At 34.7% G+C, this 20,985-nt stretch overlaps 1 protein-coding gene across 2 annotated transcripts in view; it reads left to right on the plus strand.

Annotated features, from left to right (window-relative positions):
* The window catches only part of FBXL4 (F-box and leucine rich repeat protein 4), a gene marked incomplete at both ends in the record, with an annotated part of 47,960 nt that overhangs the window by 17,980 nt on the left and 8,995 nt on the right, over positions 1 to 20,985 (plus strand). For both annotated transcript variants that reach the window (XM_084228861.1, XM_084228862.1), the window contains one exon: positions 172 to 385. In XM_084228861.1, coding sequence (XP_084084987.1) covers positions 172 to 385 — 214 coding nt within the window. The remainder of the gene's footprint in view (positions 1 to 171; positions 386 to 20,985) is intronic.

The raw sequence follows: 20,985 nt of genomic DNA on the forward strand, positions 1-20,985 counted from the left end.
TCTCTACTTTTGGTATGCAGTAAATGAGAATTTTAGTGAAACAAGTTTTACATTTCCCCTAATAAAAATTCATTCTTCTGAAGGTATATGCTTGCAATTGATACAATTCCAGCTTCCTTGCAAATATGTATATAAGTTTTATGAAATTCACACAGAACATTGTTTTTACAGGTTTCTGAAGGTTTGTGGCTCTGAATTAGTGCGCCTGGAGTTATCTTGCAGCCACTTCCTTAATGAAACTTGCTTGGAGATTATTTCTGAGGTGTGTCCAAATCTACAGGACTTAAATCTCTCATCCTGTGATAAGCTACCACCTCAAGCTTTCAACCACATTGCCAAATTATGCTGCCTTAAGCGACTTATTCTCTATCGAACAAAAGTAGAGGTAAGAGTAACTTATAACTTACATCTTCGATAATGTGATAGCCAACTGAATATTTAGATGCCTTTAATTATGCATAATGTGGTTTCTGATTTTTAAAGTTTATGATGCTAATTCACCATTGTAAAATCTTTGGAGTTGATTCTTTCCAGTTTTTTAGAATCTGTTTATTGTATATTTTTTAATAAGGAAGTGTTCTTTTCATTCTCTTAAAAATTTTGTGATGCTTTTGATGTTCCCAGACAAGGAAACAAGCAATGGGCTAAGGTGAGCTGAAATACTGGCAGAGAATGAACTAGAAAAAGAGGTAGGAGGATAGTATGCAAAAGGACATTTGCTTGGAGGGGAAGGAAGCTAAATGGAATATATCTAGGACCAGACGTAGGAGTTAAAATTCTTGATACCATAGTTTTTGACTCTCATTAAAGAAAATTGGAATTAAGTCATAATTTGGTCTACTTGCTTTTTTTCATACACTACCTCTACAACCTCTTTCTAGTTTAGTACATATACCACCTAAGTCTTTTCATAAACTGTGTAATTTATACCATAATCTATTCAACCAGATGATCAACAATCTATTCCTCAGATGATCAACATTCAAGTTTGTCCAGTTTTTTTCTTTTACAGACTGTCTAACAGTAACATTCTTTTGTGCAGTTTTACATAAACATGCTATTGCATTAGGATAGAGTTGGGGCAAAGAGTATGACTGAAGCCTGAAGTTTGCTTACTACATATAATAGTGTAGAAATATAGTTTACTTTCTGTCTTATGCTTGTTCCCTCTTCTGCAGGTATGTTGGTTTTCTTTCTATTCCTTGAACATTCTGACATGTCTCAACTCAGGGCCTTTTATCTCCTGCCTGTTGGGAATATTCTTTCAGCTTATTACATGGCTTCCCTTTTCTCAGCTTAATGTTCAACTTAAATTAAAGATGGCTTCTTGAACACTGATAAAAAGTAGCCCCCTTCTACTTTATTCCTTTCCTATCACCCAGTTTAATTTCCGTTTTAGCATCTTTATCACTCTTGAAATTATCTTATTTGTTTCCTTGTTTATTATCTGTCTCCTCACATGGAAATATATGTTTCGTGACAGTAGGAGCCTTGTCTGCCCTTTCCGTTGCCATATTTCTAGTATCTGCAATAGTGCTTAGTAAAGAATGGCCATTCAGAAAATATTTTTTGAATGAATGAAGAAAAACAATGAAATTAAAATGATATGTTACTGCTGTCACACTGTAATGAGTCCTTGCCAGTCTTGAATGTCACCTTGGTCAAGGATTTTCCCCCCTCAGTGTTTCAAGTTTTTCATCTCCAACATGAAAATAATAAAAATACAGATCTCATAGGGTCATTGTAAGGATTAAGTTAGGGGGAAAATGCTTAGAAGTTACTTAGATTATAGTATTATATGGAAGGGGAAGTTTCTATCCTTTATGAACTTTTTTTCTGGTAATTCTGTATATATTTATTCTTCCAGATCTATCTTTCAACAATGGATTTTATTAGAAGTGCAGTCATTATATTTCATTTTGCTCTCTAATAAGGATCCCCATTGGTTCATGCAGCTTTTGTTTCATGTCCAAGAGTATGTTATAGTTTTCTTCATTTAGAATTTATTCTGGTTAAATTTATCCCTTATTTTAGAGTTTCAGGTACTATTTTTCCTTTTATTTAATTTTAAGTGGCTATTTGTATATAAAGGAAGACTGATTTTTGTATATTTACCTTGCATCTGTTCACCTTACTAAATGCTTACTATGTTTCAATAATGTTTTACTTACATCTTTTGGATTTAATAATGTTTTACTTACATCTTTTGGGTTTTCTAGTAATACAGTTTTATAATTTGGAAATTATTATGCCTCTTCTTTTACAATATTTAAAGTGTTACTACATTAGGAATTCATAAATGATGTGGAATAATAGAATCATAACATGTATACTAGTCTTGCTGTTAATAAAGTAGAAATATTAATATTTCATTTTTTAAAAGATTTATTTATTTATACAAGAATCAGGGTACAGGCCAGAAGCGCGGGAGGGTGAGAGGATTCACCAGAGGCAGAGCGGGGAACAGAACAGGCAGACTGACTGAAATACACTGCTGAGGGGAGCAGAAGCGAGACAGGAGAGGTCTGCCACACCATGTGGGATTAACTGGCGCTGCAGAGGCTACAGACATCTTCACAGCGCTGTGCTCAACTGCCTGCGCCAGGGAGGTCCAATATTACATTTAAAAAAAAATGTTCAAATAACAAATATTTGAGTACCTGTTATGTGCCAGGCACTGTTAGAGGCAACTGGGATATCAGTAGTGATCTAAACAAACAACTCGTCATGTAGCTTACTGATTTTATATGTTGTTTGATATTGCTTTCTGATAAATATCTTTATCATTTTTGTTTGATTGTCAGAAATGTACTACAAGTTTTTAACCCTCCATTAATGCACTCATCTTTTTTTGTCTTTTGTCTCTTTATAATGACTTATGCTGAACAGTCAATATATGCCTGAGCTGCTAATCCTATGTCTTTTTATTTGATTACTTTTTTTTTTATTGAGGTAACCTTGGTTTACAACATTGTACATAATTTAGAGGAAGAGGATCATGTCCTTCAGGTGTTTGTTACGACCCCACACCTACTACTGAGACACTGAAAGTCCTCCACCTTAATCCATTGTGCCCCATCTCCACTTTTATCTCCCTCTGGTAGCCTCAATTCTACACTTATATTTCGAGAGTTTGTTACTACTTTGATTTTACCTGAGACTTATTTTGTATCTCTGTGTCCCACCTATAAGTGATATCTAGAATTTATCTTTCTCCTTCTGACTTATTTTGCTTAGCAGAATCCCTTCCAGTTCCATCCATGTCTCAAAAGTCAAGAATTTATCTCTTTTTATAGCTGAGTAGTCCATTGTTTTTATATATACCACATTTCCTAATGCACTCATTTGTCTTCGGGTACTTAGGTTATTTTTGTGACATGGCGATTATGAATATTAGCTGCAGTGAACATAGGAGAGTACATATATCTGTTAGTATTACTGTTTTGCATTCTTCCAATAGCTATCTAGAAGTGCAATTCCTGGATCATATGGTAGATCTATTTTTAAGATTTTGAGATGTCTCCATAGTGTTTTCCCTAGGGGCTAGATCAGTCTACATTCTTACCAGTGTTATAACTAAGATATAAATTATGATCCAGTATAAAATATAAACTATTAAGTTATATTCTATTAATAATTTGTAGTCTAAAATATCTACTGCAAAAAATGGAATTTTTGTCTTTTATGTTTATTATAAACAAACTCAGTTTAAAGCGTTTGTTTTGAATTTATAAATAAGTTATTTGAATTACATTTACAAACGTTTAAGTAATAGTTTGTAGAATCACTACATAATGAACTGCTTCAAGCAAATGATTTATATTGGACAACTCTAAAGTTTATATAATAGTAGAGAGCAGCATTGGGGCATACAATCCTCAAAAAAATTTTGACATGTAAATGATAAATTGTTGATATCTATGGTATCTAGGTGGTGTGTTCTTAAATAGTTAGCTATAGCCTAGCATGTTGCATACTGATTAACTCAATGAGAACCCAGTCAAATTAAACTGTGATAGTGTTAGAATTGCCTTATACACTGATGGGACGACTCCTTGTGCCACCAATGAAATAGGCAGGCGGCCTAGGACTCTGGACCTCTCTCTACCTGACAGATTTCGCCAAAAAGGTGCTGCTTTGACCACTGATCTGCAAGTATAACCTTGTCAGGAACCAGACTTGCATCCTAGTGCATGCCCTTTGTACTGCTTAGTATACAATAAGCTGAAATGCATGCTAACAACATTACAGGTTTCAGCTTGTTGGAGGATGGTCATGTTGGGGAGTCTTTTTAGAAGAAATCACTCTGCAGCTGTGATTTAAGCCCTGATTGTTTACCATGTTATCCCTAGAATAACTAGTGAAATGGGTTGGTAAGTGAGATAATTTTCTTTTTACTGAATTTGGTGAAATCTTTGAAGGTTGTATAGACAACACTTCAGGCGAAAGATGGGAAGTTAGATACAAGAGAATCTTTAGTTTTAATTAGTTTCTTCTAAAATCCTTGACATGGAAATACTTATAGTAGAGTTATATGTATAATGATTGGAAAGACTGTTTTATCCCCTTTGGTTCTTTTCACTCACAGGATTCTTACTATGTATGATAAGTACTGATTGTAAGCACTTCTTTAGCCATATATGTTGATGTATTTTCATTACAGGAGGGCTCGTGAAATAAAATTTTAAATACTTAAGAAGAAAACCTTTTTATTTTGAAATAATCTTAGATTTATAGAAAAGTTGTATGAAAGTAGAATCTCTACTTTAAGCATCTTTTTTCCTGAACCATTTGAAAATCAGTAGAAGTTATAATTCCTCTTTCCCTAAATGGGTGTATATATCTGCAGCCTGCTTTTAATACCTGTGGGCTGAATTGTGTCCTCCCAAAATTCATATGATGACGTCCTAACTCGTTAGTGTCTATATTTGGAGACTTTATGAGGTAATTAAGGTTAAATGAGGTCATTGCAGTGAACCCTTATCCAATAGGACTGGTGTCCTTGTAAGAAGAGATGAGGACCCAGACGTAGAGAAGGAAGACCATGTGGAAACACTGGAAGGTAGCCAGGCATAAGCCAAGTGGAGAGGCTTTAGGAAAAATGAACCCTGCTGACACCTTGCTATCAGACTTCTAGCCTCCAAAATTGTGAAGAAATAAATTTCTGTTGTTTAAGCTATCTAGTCTTGTTATGGCAGCCTTAGCAAACTAATACTACTTGTAAAGAATGGTATAAGAATAATGTTTTAAGTTAATTGCATAAGAAGTGTCTTTAAGGAAATCCAGTGCATTTACTAAAACAATTTGGATTGTGTAGGAGTTTGAACCTGTTTACCATTTCTTTGGGGGAAAAAAATCTGGAGTGGGAGGTAAGAGTGGGGCATGATAGGTAACTCAGTAAGAATGTCATTCTGTTGCTTAGCAGCAGACAAGAAAACCAAGAGTGTTTTTTAAAAGTTGGAGTTATAAATGGAACACCTGCATCCAATTTTGATTGCCTCACTTCAAGAATGATAGAGCATAAATTGAAAAAATCTCAAGAAGTGAAAAAACTGATTGTAGGCATTGTAGAAGACTAGTATTTGACAGTAATCCATAAGTATTGTTCAGCAACTGCTTACTTGGCCTACTAGGCTAGGTGGGCAGTTTTAAGGACCCCACTGCCTTCATCTTCATGAGTAGAAAACAACAAAAGTAGTAGATCTTTACTTCTGTTGAATAGCAACACTCTTCTCCTCCTATGTGTGTATGTATCAGTCTATTTGCAGAATAGATATATAAGTAAAAATGCTTACCACCCTGTCTGTTGTTGAAAGTGCCTGGGTTTTCATACAAACAATACATAAACTATCTTTTAAAAAGAGTATGATTTGACTTAGTGCCGTGAATTTCTTTCTGACACTTAGATACTATGTTCTCCTTACTGCATTATTTTATTTAAAGAAAATATTACTATATATACTGGTAGGTAGAAGCAGGGATGACCTTTATTCAATAGAGGCAATGTAGCTAAAAAAGTCTCTAAGATCAAAAGGTGGCAAATGAAGGGAATAGCCTCTCACTTAACAGAGCAGCCAGTGATAGTAACTAAGGCTAAGAGGAGAAATTAAAATAGGAAGAAGTTACTTTGGTCACCTAAATTTTTAATGTAGGCTATCTGTCACTTAAAATGCAGCCTACAAACTAACTAGATAACAAATAAAAAAGAAGGGTATTACTAGTGACTGTTTTAAACATAGTTAAAATTTTTAATAATTTACAGTGGGCTAAGCTTACTAAATATATACTAAAACTAAGTTGTAAAAAGTGTTTGATGGTTGTCTCTGGGAAAGAGTATATCTGTACTTCTCTCTGTCTTCATTGGCTTTGTAGAAGTTCCAATGGGAATCAGAGACTTGGTGGGATTGGATGTATGGAACCTGAATGAATGGGCTGGTTCAGTCAGGGTCAAGAAACCTGACATGTCCATGCAGTGAAGGGAGAAGTTCATCCCTTAGGCATCAGCCTTGTTTTCTGGCACATTCATAACAGTGACGAGTATGTCAGGTGTGAGAAGACTACCTGGAAAGGACACCATCCATTAGAGATAGCTGATTCGCTAATGAATAATAATGGTTTGCTATTCTCTCACAGTTGGCGTGTCACGAGAATCCAAATTATAGTTGTATGACTTATTTGGTGGGGTTAGAATGAGAACACTGAGAATTACTATATGACTTAAATGCTTAAAGGCATCAACACAGGACAGGTTGTTAACACCTTCATCTTAACAGGAAGGAAAGAAGTGCGTTTGGAAATAACAAAGCCTTTGACCAAAGAACTCTCTTAGCTGGGCATCATTTAGATGAACCATGTTAATCAACGTATACTTCAGACTCCTCTTCCTTGACAGCCCCTTATCTCTCTGATGGAAACATTTTTCTTTATATATTCAGTAAGGTTATTGTCAAGGCCACTCTGTGTGCAAACTGCTAAGGCATTTTTCACTGCAAGTCTTTGCCATCATCCATTATGGATTCATATGGAATTTGATCAATCAGTGATTTGAGCAAAGGTGTTCTCATCTGGATATAGGAGAGATTTACCACAGTGGCAAAAATAGGTTCTAAAATGAGACTATATGGCAATGCAAATGTTTGCAATTTAGTCATGGATTTTGTTATATAATGTACATGCATTTCTGGTATTTAACAAGTTATTTTGAACCTTATACTGGAACTCACACTGTAGCACCAGATTTCTGAATCTGGTCTAGAGTAGCTTTAAAGATCTACGGTTTGGTTTAAAGAGAACTTTTCTTTTTTGCCTTAAATGCATTATGTGAACTTCATTAATTGTAATCTTTAACATTTTGTTTTTTTAGAGACCAGTCAAATGCCTTACTTTCCACCACAGTGTTGACCTTAAAGTTTAACCTGTAATAGACAATACAACTTTCAAGTGGTATTTATGCATTAATACCTAGCCTATCCCATATTGCATATTTAAACTTTATAAAAGAGAGCAACTTGAGATGGCTCATAAGAAATTTCCTTAAAATAATTGAGTTTAATAATCTAGGATGATAATTATTTATTTCTACATGGAGTTAGTTTTAAATACTTTGTATAGTTATAAATATACTTCATCTTTTATTCTATATTTCCCTTCCCAAAATCTATTGAGATTGGAAGACTGATGTGAATAAAAACTTAAAAGAGAGATTCATACATATGTATATTAAATTCCACTAATTAAATGATTGTGTTTTTAGGACCTCTTTGGTTGTTTTTGTTATACAAATTTGTGAATATTCACTTAGTGAGTATACTTTTATTTATAAAACCTCATCTTAGTACTTGCTCTGATGGGATTGAAACATCTTATGATCAGTGAAAGTACACTTGTAATGATGAAATCACTAGTCTGTATTTAAGCTAGTGTATGTCTTAATATGTAAACTTGTTATATATTCCTTTAATATGCTTTTTAGGAATCATAGAGAATACTGATTTAGAATCCTATCTTTTCTATTGAATGTTATAATTCAGAGTTGCATTCTTTTCAAAGATAAGCAATAATTATATTTTAACTAAGTGAAGAAGTCATAAACTAATTATAACAACTACAAACCTTTATTAATCTACCCTAATGCCCATAGTACTACATACCTTGATTATATAAGGTCTCACTATATAAAATGTACATGGTATGTATAACTATAACCCTACTAAACCACATATCTGGACTATCTAAAAGTTATAGGTGAGTTTAATAAATATCAGTTGTCATTTTATTAACTATTTTTGCTTAGCACTTTAGAAGCCAGGAAGATGGGAGGCTTATGGGAAGCACCCCTTAAAAAGCTGCCCATGAAATTCGAATTCTTGCCTACTTTTACTCTTAATAAATGTCTTTGTAACAAGAAGACACATTAATAAAAATTCTCTATAGCTTATGGTTATCCATTAGATTTTGAAGCTGCAGCACCGGGTTAGTAGGTCGATCTTAGGTGCAATGCAAAATGATTCTTGGGGCCTCCCCGTTGGCACAGCAGTTGAGTGCTGGGTTGCGAAGCTGCCCGCAGCCTCTGGAGTGTTGGTTCAATTCCCGGCTGCTCCCCAGCCTCCAGAGGAGGGTCCCACATGGTGCGCCGAACTCTCCTGCTGCCCGCTTCTCCCCTCAGCAGTGTACCTTGATCCTTCTGCCTGCTCTGCTCCCCACTCTGGCTCTGGTGAATTCTCTCACCCTCCCGCACTTCTGACTGTACCCAGTGCGTGTATAAATAAATAAATAAATCTTTTTTTTTTTTAAATGATTCTTTATTCTATTACCAGATGCTAGCATTTACCTAGGGTATGTTTTGATAATTCTGTAGAAGAAATTAACCTGAATCAGTACCCCTTAGTGAATTTCTTTCCACAACGATTTAAATAAGGTTGTTCTTTGTTTTAAAATGACAAACTCATTTGAAAATGAATCTGCTGCCTTGCATTATTAAAGCTCTTAACTATTTAAATTGTATTTTAATTTTATGGAACTACTCTTGTGCTTCTGTTCAATGAGTTTTATGAAACTCATAATTTGTGGACTTGGGTACCTAAAAGATATTTTAAGTCTTAAATAAGAAGTTCATAGCATTTTTCACTTTTATAGTGCACTTAACATAGTAAAGAAATAGCACACTTAATGTATCTGTGTTCCAGTCATGTAAAAATGCTGCAAATACTAATTATGGTAGATTTTTTCTTCTTACATAGGGATCAGCAACTTTTTTTCTGTGAAGATCCAACAGGTAAATATTTTAGACGTTGTAGACCATGTCATCCATATCACAACTACTCAGCTCTGTGGTTGTGAAAACAGTCAGATAATACGTAAATGAATGGGTGTATCTGTATTTCAGTGACAAACACAGGCAAAGCGCTGGGTTTGGCCTGTGGGTAGTATTTTGACAGTTCCTGCTCTTTGAACCTGGCTACTCCAATATCATGCCTTTTATATCTGGAAATGAGGTGTTAGTTTCTCTCTTTTTTCTCTAGTACCAATAGCAATACTTTAGCTCTGAATACTAATAGCATAAGAAAATCCCCAAAGATATTCTAGGAGGAAGTCTGTTAGTTGGATACAAAGAAATTACAGACTGATTATATAGATGTGTTCTCAAAACCTGGATACTCCCATAGTCTCTGGCTCATCATGAGCTTTGCTGAATAAAGTCAAGAAACTGTTACCTTGTGCTCATTCACCTTAGTGCTGCTCATCAAATCAAGCCCTTTTATTTATCTCTCATTGACTCCGTGTTACATTTCTCACAGCATCTCTTCCAGGGTCATCCCTCTTTATTTAGCCATTGCCCCCATAGTCTCATAGCTTTGTCTTTAGCATTTGATCTCACATCTCATACTTAGCAAAGATGTATGATATCATTGACCATTAATATCTCTTGTTAGACAAAAACAAAGAGAAACCCCACCGACTGGGAGAACATTTTTGCACCCAACACTAACGATAAAGGACTGATCACAAAAATCTATGAAGAGCTGATGAGACTCAACAAAAACAAAGAAAATAATCCAGTCAAAAAATGGGCAGAAGATATAAAAAAGAAACTTCTCCAAAGAGGAAATGCAAATGGCCAACAGGCATATGAAAAAATCTTCAACATCACTTGTAATCAGGGAAATGCAAATCAAAACTACCATGAGATACCATCTTACACCAATGAGAATGGCACATATTTAAAAAACTAGCAACAACAAATGTTGGCGAGGTTGTGGAGAAAAAGGAACTCCCCTGCACTGTTGGTGGGAGTGCAAACTGGTCCAACCACTATGGAGAGCTGTGTGGAGATTTCTTGACCTACTAAACATATGATCCAAGCTTCCATATGATCCAGCAATTCCACTCCTAGGTATTTACCCAAAGGACACAGAAACATCAATTCGAAAGAGCACCTGCACCCCTATGTTTATAGCAGCACTGTTTACAACAGCTAAGCTTTGGAAACAACCCAAATGCCCAAAAATAGATGACTGGATCAAGAAGATGTGGTACATATACACCATGGAATATTACTCAGCATTCAAAAAAAATAAACACATGTAATTTGCAGCAACATGGATGGTGCTGGAAGGGATCATGCTCAGCGAAATAAGCCAGAAAGAAAAAGGAAAATACCGGATGGTCTCACTCATAGCAGGAATCTAGAAAACTTAAATAAGGGACCAGGAAAAAGAATAACTATAAGAAAGTAAAAAATCAAAATCAACAAACAATTATGAACCAGAGACACTCTATGGGGGGTGGGGGAGCGGGGAGGGGAGGGGTTGGGGTCAAAATAAGGGGGTCGCAATTATATGGGGAATATAAAAATAAAAAAAAATTATATAAAAAATATCTCTTGTTAGAGAGATATAGAATATCTATATTCTTTTTTAAAGGTAGAAGTGAAAAATGATAGTTCTCCCTACTAAATAAATTTTTAATTTCCAATTTAATGGGAAGGTTGTTACTGTAAGATATTTGCCTTAATGAGTATGGTACACCATGAACTCTTCCTCTGTAACATAAAATTCCTGAATAATGTATCTACTCTTACATGGGATATATATATATATTAGAATCTTAATTTATAAGTACATTATGTTTGTGCCTTAGAGTTACAAATTTAAGATAGACAACAAGCAGTATATATAGTCCTATAAGGAACAGACCAGACTGAATATGGGGTTCTTTTTTTTTTCAATTTTTTAAATTTTTTTATTTATGCATACAAGAGCTGGGGTACAGGACAGAGGTGTGTGGGGTGGAGGTGAGAGGATTCACCAGAGACACAGTGGGGGACAGAACAGGCAGATTGAATGCACTGCTGAAGGGAGCAGCAGGCGAGACAGGCGAGGTCTGCTGCACCATGTGGGTAGCTCCCTGGCTGGCTGGGGATCGAACTCACGCTGCAGAGACTGGGGATTGCTTCATAATGTGGTGCTTTAACCCCTTGTGCCACCAGGGAGGCCCCCCAGAATATGGGGTTCTTGACAAAGATTTTTTTGTTTTACTGATATTTTTAATTAGGAGAACTAATTCAACAGGAAACTCATCTGAAACTATATCAGGAAAACCTTATTGTCTTTGCATGGGGATATTCAGTTAAAGCTAGGTGAGTGTGTTAGATGACTCTTCCAGCTACCTCAGGGTTCTGATGTACCCCTGGTATCAATGCAGAACAAGTCTACTGCATTTTGGATAGAAGCTCTGGTTTTCAGTAGGGGCAGTCTACAACCCCTTTAGAGAAGAATATGAAGAGTGGGGTGTGAAATACAAGTTCAAAGAAGTTAGTGAAAATGTCTTTTTAAAAAGAACAAGAGATTATGGAAAATAAATAGGCCCAGACAACAAAAACAAGTAGTTGTAGAAATGAACTGATTAAATATCTAGGAAATAAATTATAGTCACTATAACGAAAGAAATCTATTTCTTGAAGAGAGCCTTTGATATTTGGAAGGAATTGAATCTGCATATTGCTTTGGATAAGATGGCCTTTAATTATTTATTTATTTATTTTTTGGGTGGGACCCTCCCCGCCAGCCCAGAAATGAACTGGCCTCGCAGAGGCTGCAGGCAGCCTTGCATCCCAGCGCTCAACCGCTGAGCCATTGGGGGAGGCCTGATAAGATGGCCTTTTTACAATGTTAATTCTTGTATTCTATAAATAGGGAACATCTTTCCAGTTCATTTGGCTTTTTAAATTTCCTTTAACTATTTCTTAGAGTTTTCATTTTTTAGGTCTTTTACCTTCTTTGTTAAGTTTGTTCCTAACTACTGGTTTTTGATGCTTTTAAGTGGGATAATTTTCTTGATCTCTTTTCTAACTTATTGTTTTCAATAAGAATGCAACAGACTTTTGTATACCACTACTTAACTGATTTATTCTCTCTAATAGTTTTCAGTGGTGTCTTTAGGGTTTCCCATGTATGTTCTCATGTCATATGCAAATAGCGATATGGACACGTTTTTTAAACTACTGTAGACAATGGCACTTGGGAGACTCCTTGGTCATTTAATTGGAGGCCCAAAAAAAGTTGGAAGAAATGATAGAGAAGTAATATTTGAGGAGGAAATTATTAAGAATCTTCATCTTTCATGAATTGATATGTTTTTACATCCTATGTTCACTCAGAATATTTAAATAGAGTAAATGAAAATAATTTTATCTAGGCATATTGTGATGAAATTGCAAAATATAAAAGGTAAAGGGACAGAACTGTTAGGGAGAAGAGATGTAATTACCTTAAGAGGAAGAAAATTATCAAAATAGGCATTGGATTAATAATTTAAAAGTGAGGAAATAAAATGAGTTTGTTCTAAAATTTTAAGCCTGGCCAAACTTTCATTCAAGATTGATGGGAAATATAAAGACTAAATAAGTTATTTAGCTTTATGTGACTCAGATTTCCTTATCTATATATAGTAATAATGATGTTTGCCTTATAGGTTATTATCTACTTTGTTTATTGATATGTCCCAATTGCTTAAATAGTTCCTAACCTATAGTAGGCATCAACAAAAATTTATTAAATCAGTAAGTCAGTTTATTGTGAAGGTTAAATATATAAACAATCAGGTTATGAATATTAACATATAAAGAATTTATAGTAGTATTTGATGTGTGAATAACTACTCAATACATGTTTTATGTTAATGTTTTACTACTCATATGTACTCACCAAAAGAACCATTAAAAATATTCTTCAACAAGAAAATTCAGTTCAGAAATGATCAGATATAATAAACATTCATGACACAAAAATTGACAAAATGCCAGTAAAATAAATGACATGGAAGAAGAAAGAAAAACTAATCTTTATGTATTATTTTTAGAAAGGTACAACTAAAATCATTAAGGTAATTCTAAACTTAACATGAGAGAAAAGGGCCAAGAATAGCTAAGAGAGTTTTGAAGAATAAGACAAGATTTATAGACTTATTACCCTAATAGATGTACAGACTTACTACAGATTAACAATTAAGACTGGAGTTCTGGTGCTGGGAAAGGGAACTAGACTAGTGAAACAAAATGACCAAAAATAGACCCACACATGTATGGAAATTTGGCATGTGACAGAAAGCATCACAGATTAATGGATAATGTAGATTTTTTCAATACATTGGACTGGGGTGTGGTTATTTCTAAAGAAACAAAAATGAAATTTAATATTCTACTTTGTATAAAATTCCACTCCAGTTGGGTAAAAAACCAAATTCAAAAAAGAGCAACTATAAAGTAAGGCTGTCATTAAAAGAATGATAATGGATATTGTTCTTTGAATAAAGAGGAAATTATAGAAGAGACTAGCATATAATCATAAAGGAAAACGGATTGATGTGACTGTATTATAATTTCATATCCCAAGATTTTATAAACAAAGCAAAAAGACAGGTTTCAGATTTAGAGAAGATACTTATAATGCATATAACTGACAAAGGTTGGTATCCAACCTAAAATAGAATTCCTACAAGTTAAGAAGTAAGAAACAGCTCTCAGGAATTGGTTTGTAAATGTTATTAAAAAAATCATTAGAAAGGGCCTCCCTGGTGGCACAACCGGTTAAGATACAACCTATGAAACTATCCACAGCCACTGCAGCACGAGTTCAATTCCCAGTCAGGGAGCTACCCCCATGGTGCAGCAGACCTCTCCTGACTTGCATGCTGCTCCCTTTGCAGTGTATTTCAGTATATTTGTCTGTTCTGTTCCCTACTCTGTCTCTGCTGATTCCTCTCACCCCCCACACCTCTGGCCCGTACCCCAGTTCTTGTATGCATAAATAAATCTTTAAAAAATCATTAGAGAATATAACATTTTATATTCATGTAAGCATTTTGCAGAGTAGGAAACTTGAGTGGCCCATAAACACATGAAATAATCTTTAACCTCACTAGTGATCATACTAATTCAGTCTTACCATTCCATAATCATTAGCCAGGCAGATGTTAAAAAAAAAAAAGGTGAAAAGACTAGATATTGACAGAGATATGGGGATCCAATATTTTTAACACTGTTTCTGGGATCATCCATTGAAATAAACATTGAGGAGACCTATTTTGTAAAATCCAATAAAGAAGAAGCATACCCAGCCATCTGCATATACTTCCCCTTCTCATACATTCTAGAGAAATAGTCTTCTAAAAAGACACAAGGAAGCACACATAGGAATGTTTATTCTAGCATTCTTTGTTATGGTAAAACTTGGAAAGCACCTAAATATTTTAATTTATTTTTTTATTTTTATATTCCCCATACAATTGCAAACCCCTGATTTTGACCCCAATTCCTCCTTTCCCTGCCCTCCCCAAGTGTGTCTCTGGTTCATAGTTGTTTGTTGATTTTGATTTTTTTCTTTCTTATAATTATTCTTTTTCCTGGTTCCTTATTTAGGTTTTCTAGATTCCTGCTATGAGTGAGACCATCCGGTATTTTCCTTTTTCTTTCTGGCTTATTTCGCTGAGCATGATCCCTTCCAACTCCATCTATGTTGTTGCAAATTGCATGTGTGTATCTTTTTTGAATGCTGAGTAATATTCCATGGATTCCATGGTGTATATGTACCACATCTTCTTGATCTAGTCATCTAGTTTTGGGCATTTGGGTTGTTTTCCAAAGCTTAGCTGTTGTAAATAGTGCTGTTATAAACATAGGGGTGCAGGTGCTCTTTGGAATTGATGTTTCTGTGTCCTTTGGGTAAATACCTAGGAGTGGAATTGCTGGATCATATGGAAGCTCTATCTTTAGTAGGTTGAGTAATCTCCACACAGCTTTCCATAGTGGTTGGACCAGTTTGCACTCCTACCAGCAGTACAGGAGAGGTCCTTTCTCTCCACATCCTCACCAACATTTGTTGTTGCTAGTTTTTTTCATATGTGCCATTCTCATTGGTGTGAGATGGTATCTCATTGTAGTTTTGATTTGCATTTCCCTGATTGCAAGTGACGTTGAACATTTTTTCATATGCCTGGTGGCCATTTGCATTTCCTCTTCGGAGAAGTTTCTTTTTATATCTTCTGCCCATTTTTTGACTGGATTATTTTCTTTGTTTTTGTTGAGTCTCATCAGCTCTTCATAGATTTTTGTGATCAGTCCTTTATCGTTAGTGTTGGGTGCAAAAATTTTCTCCCAGTCAGTGGGGTTTCTCTTTGTTTTGGTTATTGTCTCTTTTGCTGTGCAGAAGCTCTTTAATTTGATGTAGTCCCAGCTGTTTATCTTTGCCTTCACTATCACTGCTTTGGGTGATGCATCTGTAAAGATGTCTTTGAGGTGCATGTCATGTAGTGTTTTGCCTATATTTCCTTCTATGTATTTTATGGTTTCAGTTCTTATGTCTAGTTCTTTAATCCATTTTGAGTTGGTTTTCGTACATGGTGTGAGGTTGTAGTCAAGCTTCATTCTTTTGCATGTAGCGACCCAGTTTCCCCAGCACCATTTATTGAACAAACTTTCATTACTCTAGTGCATATTCTTTGCTCTTTTGTCAAAGATTAGTTGACCATAGATCTGAGGGTTTATTTCTGGGTTTTCTATTGAGTTCCATTGATCCATGTGACTGTTCTGGTTCCAATACCATGCAGTTTTGATTATTATGTCTTTGTAATATAGTTTGAAATCTGGGAGAGTGATGCCTCCATTCCCTTCTTTTTTTTTTTTCAGGAGGGTTTTGGCTATTTGGGGTTTTTGGTGGCTCCATATGAATTTCATCAATATTTTTTCTATTTCTTTGAAGAATGACATTGAAATTTTAATTGGAATAGCATTGAATCTGTAGATTGTTTTTGGTAGGATGGCCATTTTGATAATGTTAATTCTTCCTATCCATGAGCAGGGGATGTCTTTCCATTTCTTTGTGTCTACTTCTATTTCTTTTAACAGTGTTTTATAGTTTTCTTTGTATAGGTCCGTTACTTTTTTGTTAGGTTTATTCCCAAGTATTTGATTTTTTTTTTGTTTCAATAATAAACAGAATGATTTTCTTGGTTTCTTCTTCTTCAGATTTATTGTTTGTATATAGGAAGGCTACTGATTTTTGTGCATTGATTTTGTATCCTGCCACTTTACTAAACTGATTGATTAGTTTAATTAGTTTTTCTATGGAGTTTTTGGTGTTCCCTATGTATATTATCATATCGTCCACAAATAGTGATAGTTTTACTTCTTCCTTGCCTATTTGGATTCCTTGTACGTCTTTCTTTTTTCTTATTGCTCTGGCTAGGACTTCCAGTATTATGTTGAAAAGCAGTGGTGAGAGTGGACATCCTTGTCTTGTTCCAAATCTTTTTTTTTTTAATATTTTATTTTTATATTCCCCCATACAATTGCAAATGCCCCATTCTGACCCCAATCCTTCCCCTCCCGCCCCCCACCCCCCAAAAAGTGTCTCGGTTCATAGTTTTTTGTTGATTTTGATTTTCACTTTCTTATATTCATTTTCCTGGTCCCTTATTTAAGTTTTCTAGATTCCTGCTATGAGTGAGACCATCCAGTATTTTTCTTTTTCTTTTTGGCTTATTTCGCTGAGCATGATCCCTTCCAGCGCCATCCATGTTGCTGCAAATTGCATGTGTTTATCTTTTTTGAATGCTGAGTAATATTCCATGGTATATATGTACCACATCTTCTTGATCCAGTCATCTATTTTTGGGCATTTGGGCTGTTTCCAAAGCTTAGCTGTTGTAAACAGTGCTGCTATAAACATAGGGGTGCAGGTGGTCTTTGGAATTGATGTTTCTGTGTCCTTTGGGTAAATACCTAGGAGTGGAATTGCTGGATCATATGGAAGCTCTATGTTTAGTAGGTCCAGAAATCTCCACACAGCTCTCCATAGTGGTTGGACCAGTTTGCACTCCCACCAACAGTGCAGAAGAGTTCCTTTTTCTCCGCACCCTCGCCAAATCTTAATGAGAATGCTTTCAGCTTTTCACCACTGAGAATGATATTGGCTGCAGGCTTGTCATAGATGGCCTTTATGATGTTGAGATATGTTCCTCGTATCCTGAAAATTTCAAGAGCCTTTATCACAAATGGGTGTTGTACTTTGTCGACTGCTTTCTCAGCATCTATGGATATTATCATATGGTTTTTATATTTCTTTTTGTTGATGTGTTGGATTACATTGATTGATTTTCAGATGTTGAACCATTCTTGTGTCACTGGAATAAATCCTACTTGGTCATGGTGAATCATCTTATGGCTGCATTGTTGGATTCTGTTGGCAAGGATTTTGTTGAGGATTTTTGCATCAGTGTTCATTAGGGAGATTGGCCTGTAATTTTCTTTTTTTGTGCTGTCTTTGTTGGGTTTTAGTACTCGTGTAATGTTGGCTTCGTAGAATATATTTGGTAGTATTCCTTCTTTTTCAATTTTTTGAAAGAGTGTGTAGGATAGGCACTAATTCACTGCTGAATGTTTGGTAGAATTCATTTGTGAAGCCGTCTGGGCCTGGGCTTTTGTTTTTGGGGAGTGCTTTGATTACTGCTTCAATTTTGCTGCTTGTATTGGTCTGTTTAGTTGTTCTATTTCTTCTTTGTCCAGCTTTGGATGATTATATCATTCTAGGAATTTGTCCATCTCTTCTAGGTTGTTAAATTTGTTTGTGCATAAGTGTTCATAGTAATCTCTTATTATTCTTTTGATTTCTACTGAGTCTTTTGTGATTTCTCCTCTTTCATTTATAATCCTATTTATATGTGTTTTCTCCGATTTTTTCTTTGTGAGCCTTGCTAGAGGTTTGTCTATTTTGTTTATTTTTTCAAAGAACCAACTTTTGGTTTCATTGATCTTTTGGATTCTTTTTTTAATTTCTAATTCATTTATTTCTGCTTTGATTTTTATTATTTCCTTTTTTTCTACTGGGTTTAGGGTTTTTTTGTTGTTGTTCTTTTTCTAGTTCTTTGAGATGTGAGGTTAGGTTGTTTCTTTGAGTTCTTTCTTGTTTGTTGATGTGAGCCTGTATTGCTATATATTTTCCTCTTATTACTGCTTTTGCTGCATCCCATACATTCTGGAAAGTGGTGTCCTCCTTATCATTCAACTCAAAGTATTTTCTAATTTCTTCTTTGATCTCCTCATTAGTCCAGTGGTCTTCCAGTAGTGTGGATTTCAATCTCCATGAAGTGGGAAGGTTCCTTGTTATTTTTTCATGATTTATTTCTAACTTGATGCCTTTATGATCAGACAAGATAGTTGAAATGATTTTGATTTTCATGTATCTGTTGATATTTGTCTTGTGGCCCAATATGTGATCGATTCTGGAGAATGATCCATGCGCACTTGAGAAAAATGTATACTCAGATTTTTTGGGTGCAGTGTCCTATAGATGTCTGTTAAGTCCATGAGTTATATGTCTTTATTTAGGGCTCTAGTGTCTTTGTTTATTGTTTGTCTTGTTGATCTGTCCATTGGTGAGAGTGGGGTGTTGAAGTCTCCCACTGTATATGTATTTTCTTTAATATCTGTTTTCAGAGCTCATAATAATTGTCTAATATATTTTTGTGCCCCTTCATTTGGTGAGTATATGTTGATGAGTGTTATATCTTCCTGATGTATTGTCCCCTTGATCATAATGTAGTGTCCATCTATGTCTCTTTTTACTTTTTTTAATTTGAAGTCTGTTTCATCTGATATAAGTATGGCTGTTCCTGCCTTCTTTTTTGGTCTATTTGCTTTTAAGATTGTTTTCCACCCTTTTACTTTCAGTCTGTGTTTATCTTTTGTGGTTAAATGTGTTTCCTGAGGTTGGATTTTGTTTTTTAATCCAGTCTGCTACTCTGTATCTTTTTACTGATGAGTTTAATCCATTTACATTTAGAGTTAATATTGATATGTTGGCATCTGTGTTTGCCATTTTGCTTGTCTTTTTTGTGATTTAAGCACCTAAATATTTATCAAATGAGGGATTATGTTATAGTATTTACATAATGAAATAGTATGCAATAGTTAAAAAGTCAATCTGAGTGTGTGGACAAATCTCTCACAAACTATTGGGGAAAATTCAGAGGTATATACATATTATAATACCATTTATATAGAAACCATATGCCATTTATGGATCCATATTGTATAATAAAATAACATAATTTTCAAGCACATTTTTAAACATCAAGACATGATAAAGGTTACCTCTGAGGAAGTATGTAAATAGATGGGGCGATAAACAAATAGAGAAGGATAAGCAAAGAGATGAAATGTTAAGATTTGATACTCTTGAGTGATAACTACATGGGTCTCATTAAATTAGATGCTATATTTGTCTGTATACTTATGATTCTTCATTGTAAATAATTTGAAAATAAATTTCAAAACATGTTCCAGAAATGAGGAATGAGATAGGTATTTGTGTGTATATTATTTGAATTTCTTATCCATAAGAATATGTGGAATCCTCTTTAACTTCTGTGATATGTTCTGGATCTTTCTCATGGGAAAATCCTATAAAACAACCATATTATAAGAAACCACTACTTTAATAAAAACAAGCTTAAAGCTTAATGTCATTTCCCATCTGTTAGTAAGTTAAAATGGCTAAATATTATGGAGAATCTGAAAATTATTTTATTTTACATTTTCAATGTTCACATTATGAAAACTACTTGGAATTGGTTTGTAAATGTCATATGCTGTGTTGAAAGTAAAAAAATATATAAGCATTTTATTTTTACTTAAATTTAAAAAAAAATGCCAAACAGTGAAGCAATGAATCTTAAGTCTAGTATTGTGCAAGAGCCTGTCATAAATAATTGTAATTTTGCCGTTAAGTTTATCTTATTTGACATAGTTCATTATTTTCACCATGAGAATCGTATCTGGAGTTTGAAGAATATTTGTATTGCTATTGACTCATCCTTCCCCCTTGCCAGCAGATATTTTTCTGCTTCTGAACAGTTGGAACAGATCATACTGGGCTTGTATAATAGCACCTTAATTTTGTTAGATATGATTTAGTTCAAATGTTTAGAAGGAAATTTTGCCATATTAAGTTTGAGTGGCTTTTTCCTTAATTTATAAAAGAAAAACTATAAACTTGACTGTTTTACATTGTTTGTTTTTATAATTTTCCATGGAAGGCATGCCATAAAATAAAATTATGACAATTGAGAGATAGTCTAGGTACCAGGATTATGTAGCAGTCTAGCATATGTTTGGGTTTCTTTAGTGGTGAGACCGTTTTTATTGCAGAGAATAGATGGGTTTAAATGGCAGGAGCATGACTAGAAAGTGCACATTATATATGTTTCAGTCAGCATGTTGCTAGTGACAGGTGCTCAATGGTTGTTGGTATCCTTGTCAGCAAAGAGAATCCTCTGACATTAAAGTCACCAGCTCAATCCTGATTTGGGGTGACTCTATTGGCAGTTCTATCAGGATGCAGCTGATCAGTGAATGTCAGAGGTACCGCTGTTCTTCAGAGTGTCACCAGCCCTCTGTGGGTTTTCTTTTTTCTTTGGGGGTGGGGTGTG

Source organism: Talpa europaea (assembly GCF_964194135.1).
Source record: "Talpa europaea genome assembly, chromosome: 2".
Classification (NCBI taxonomy): Eukaryota; Metazoa; Chordata; class Mammalia; order Eulipotyphla; family Talpidae; genus Talpa; species Talpa europaea.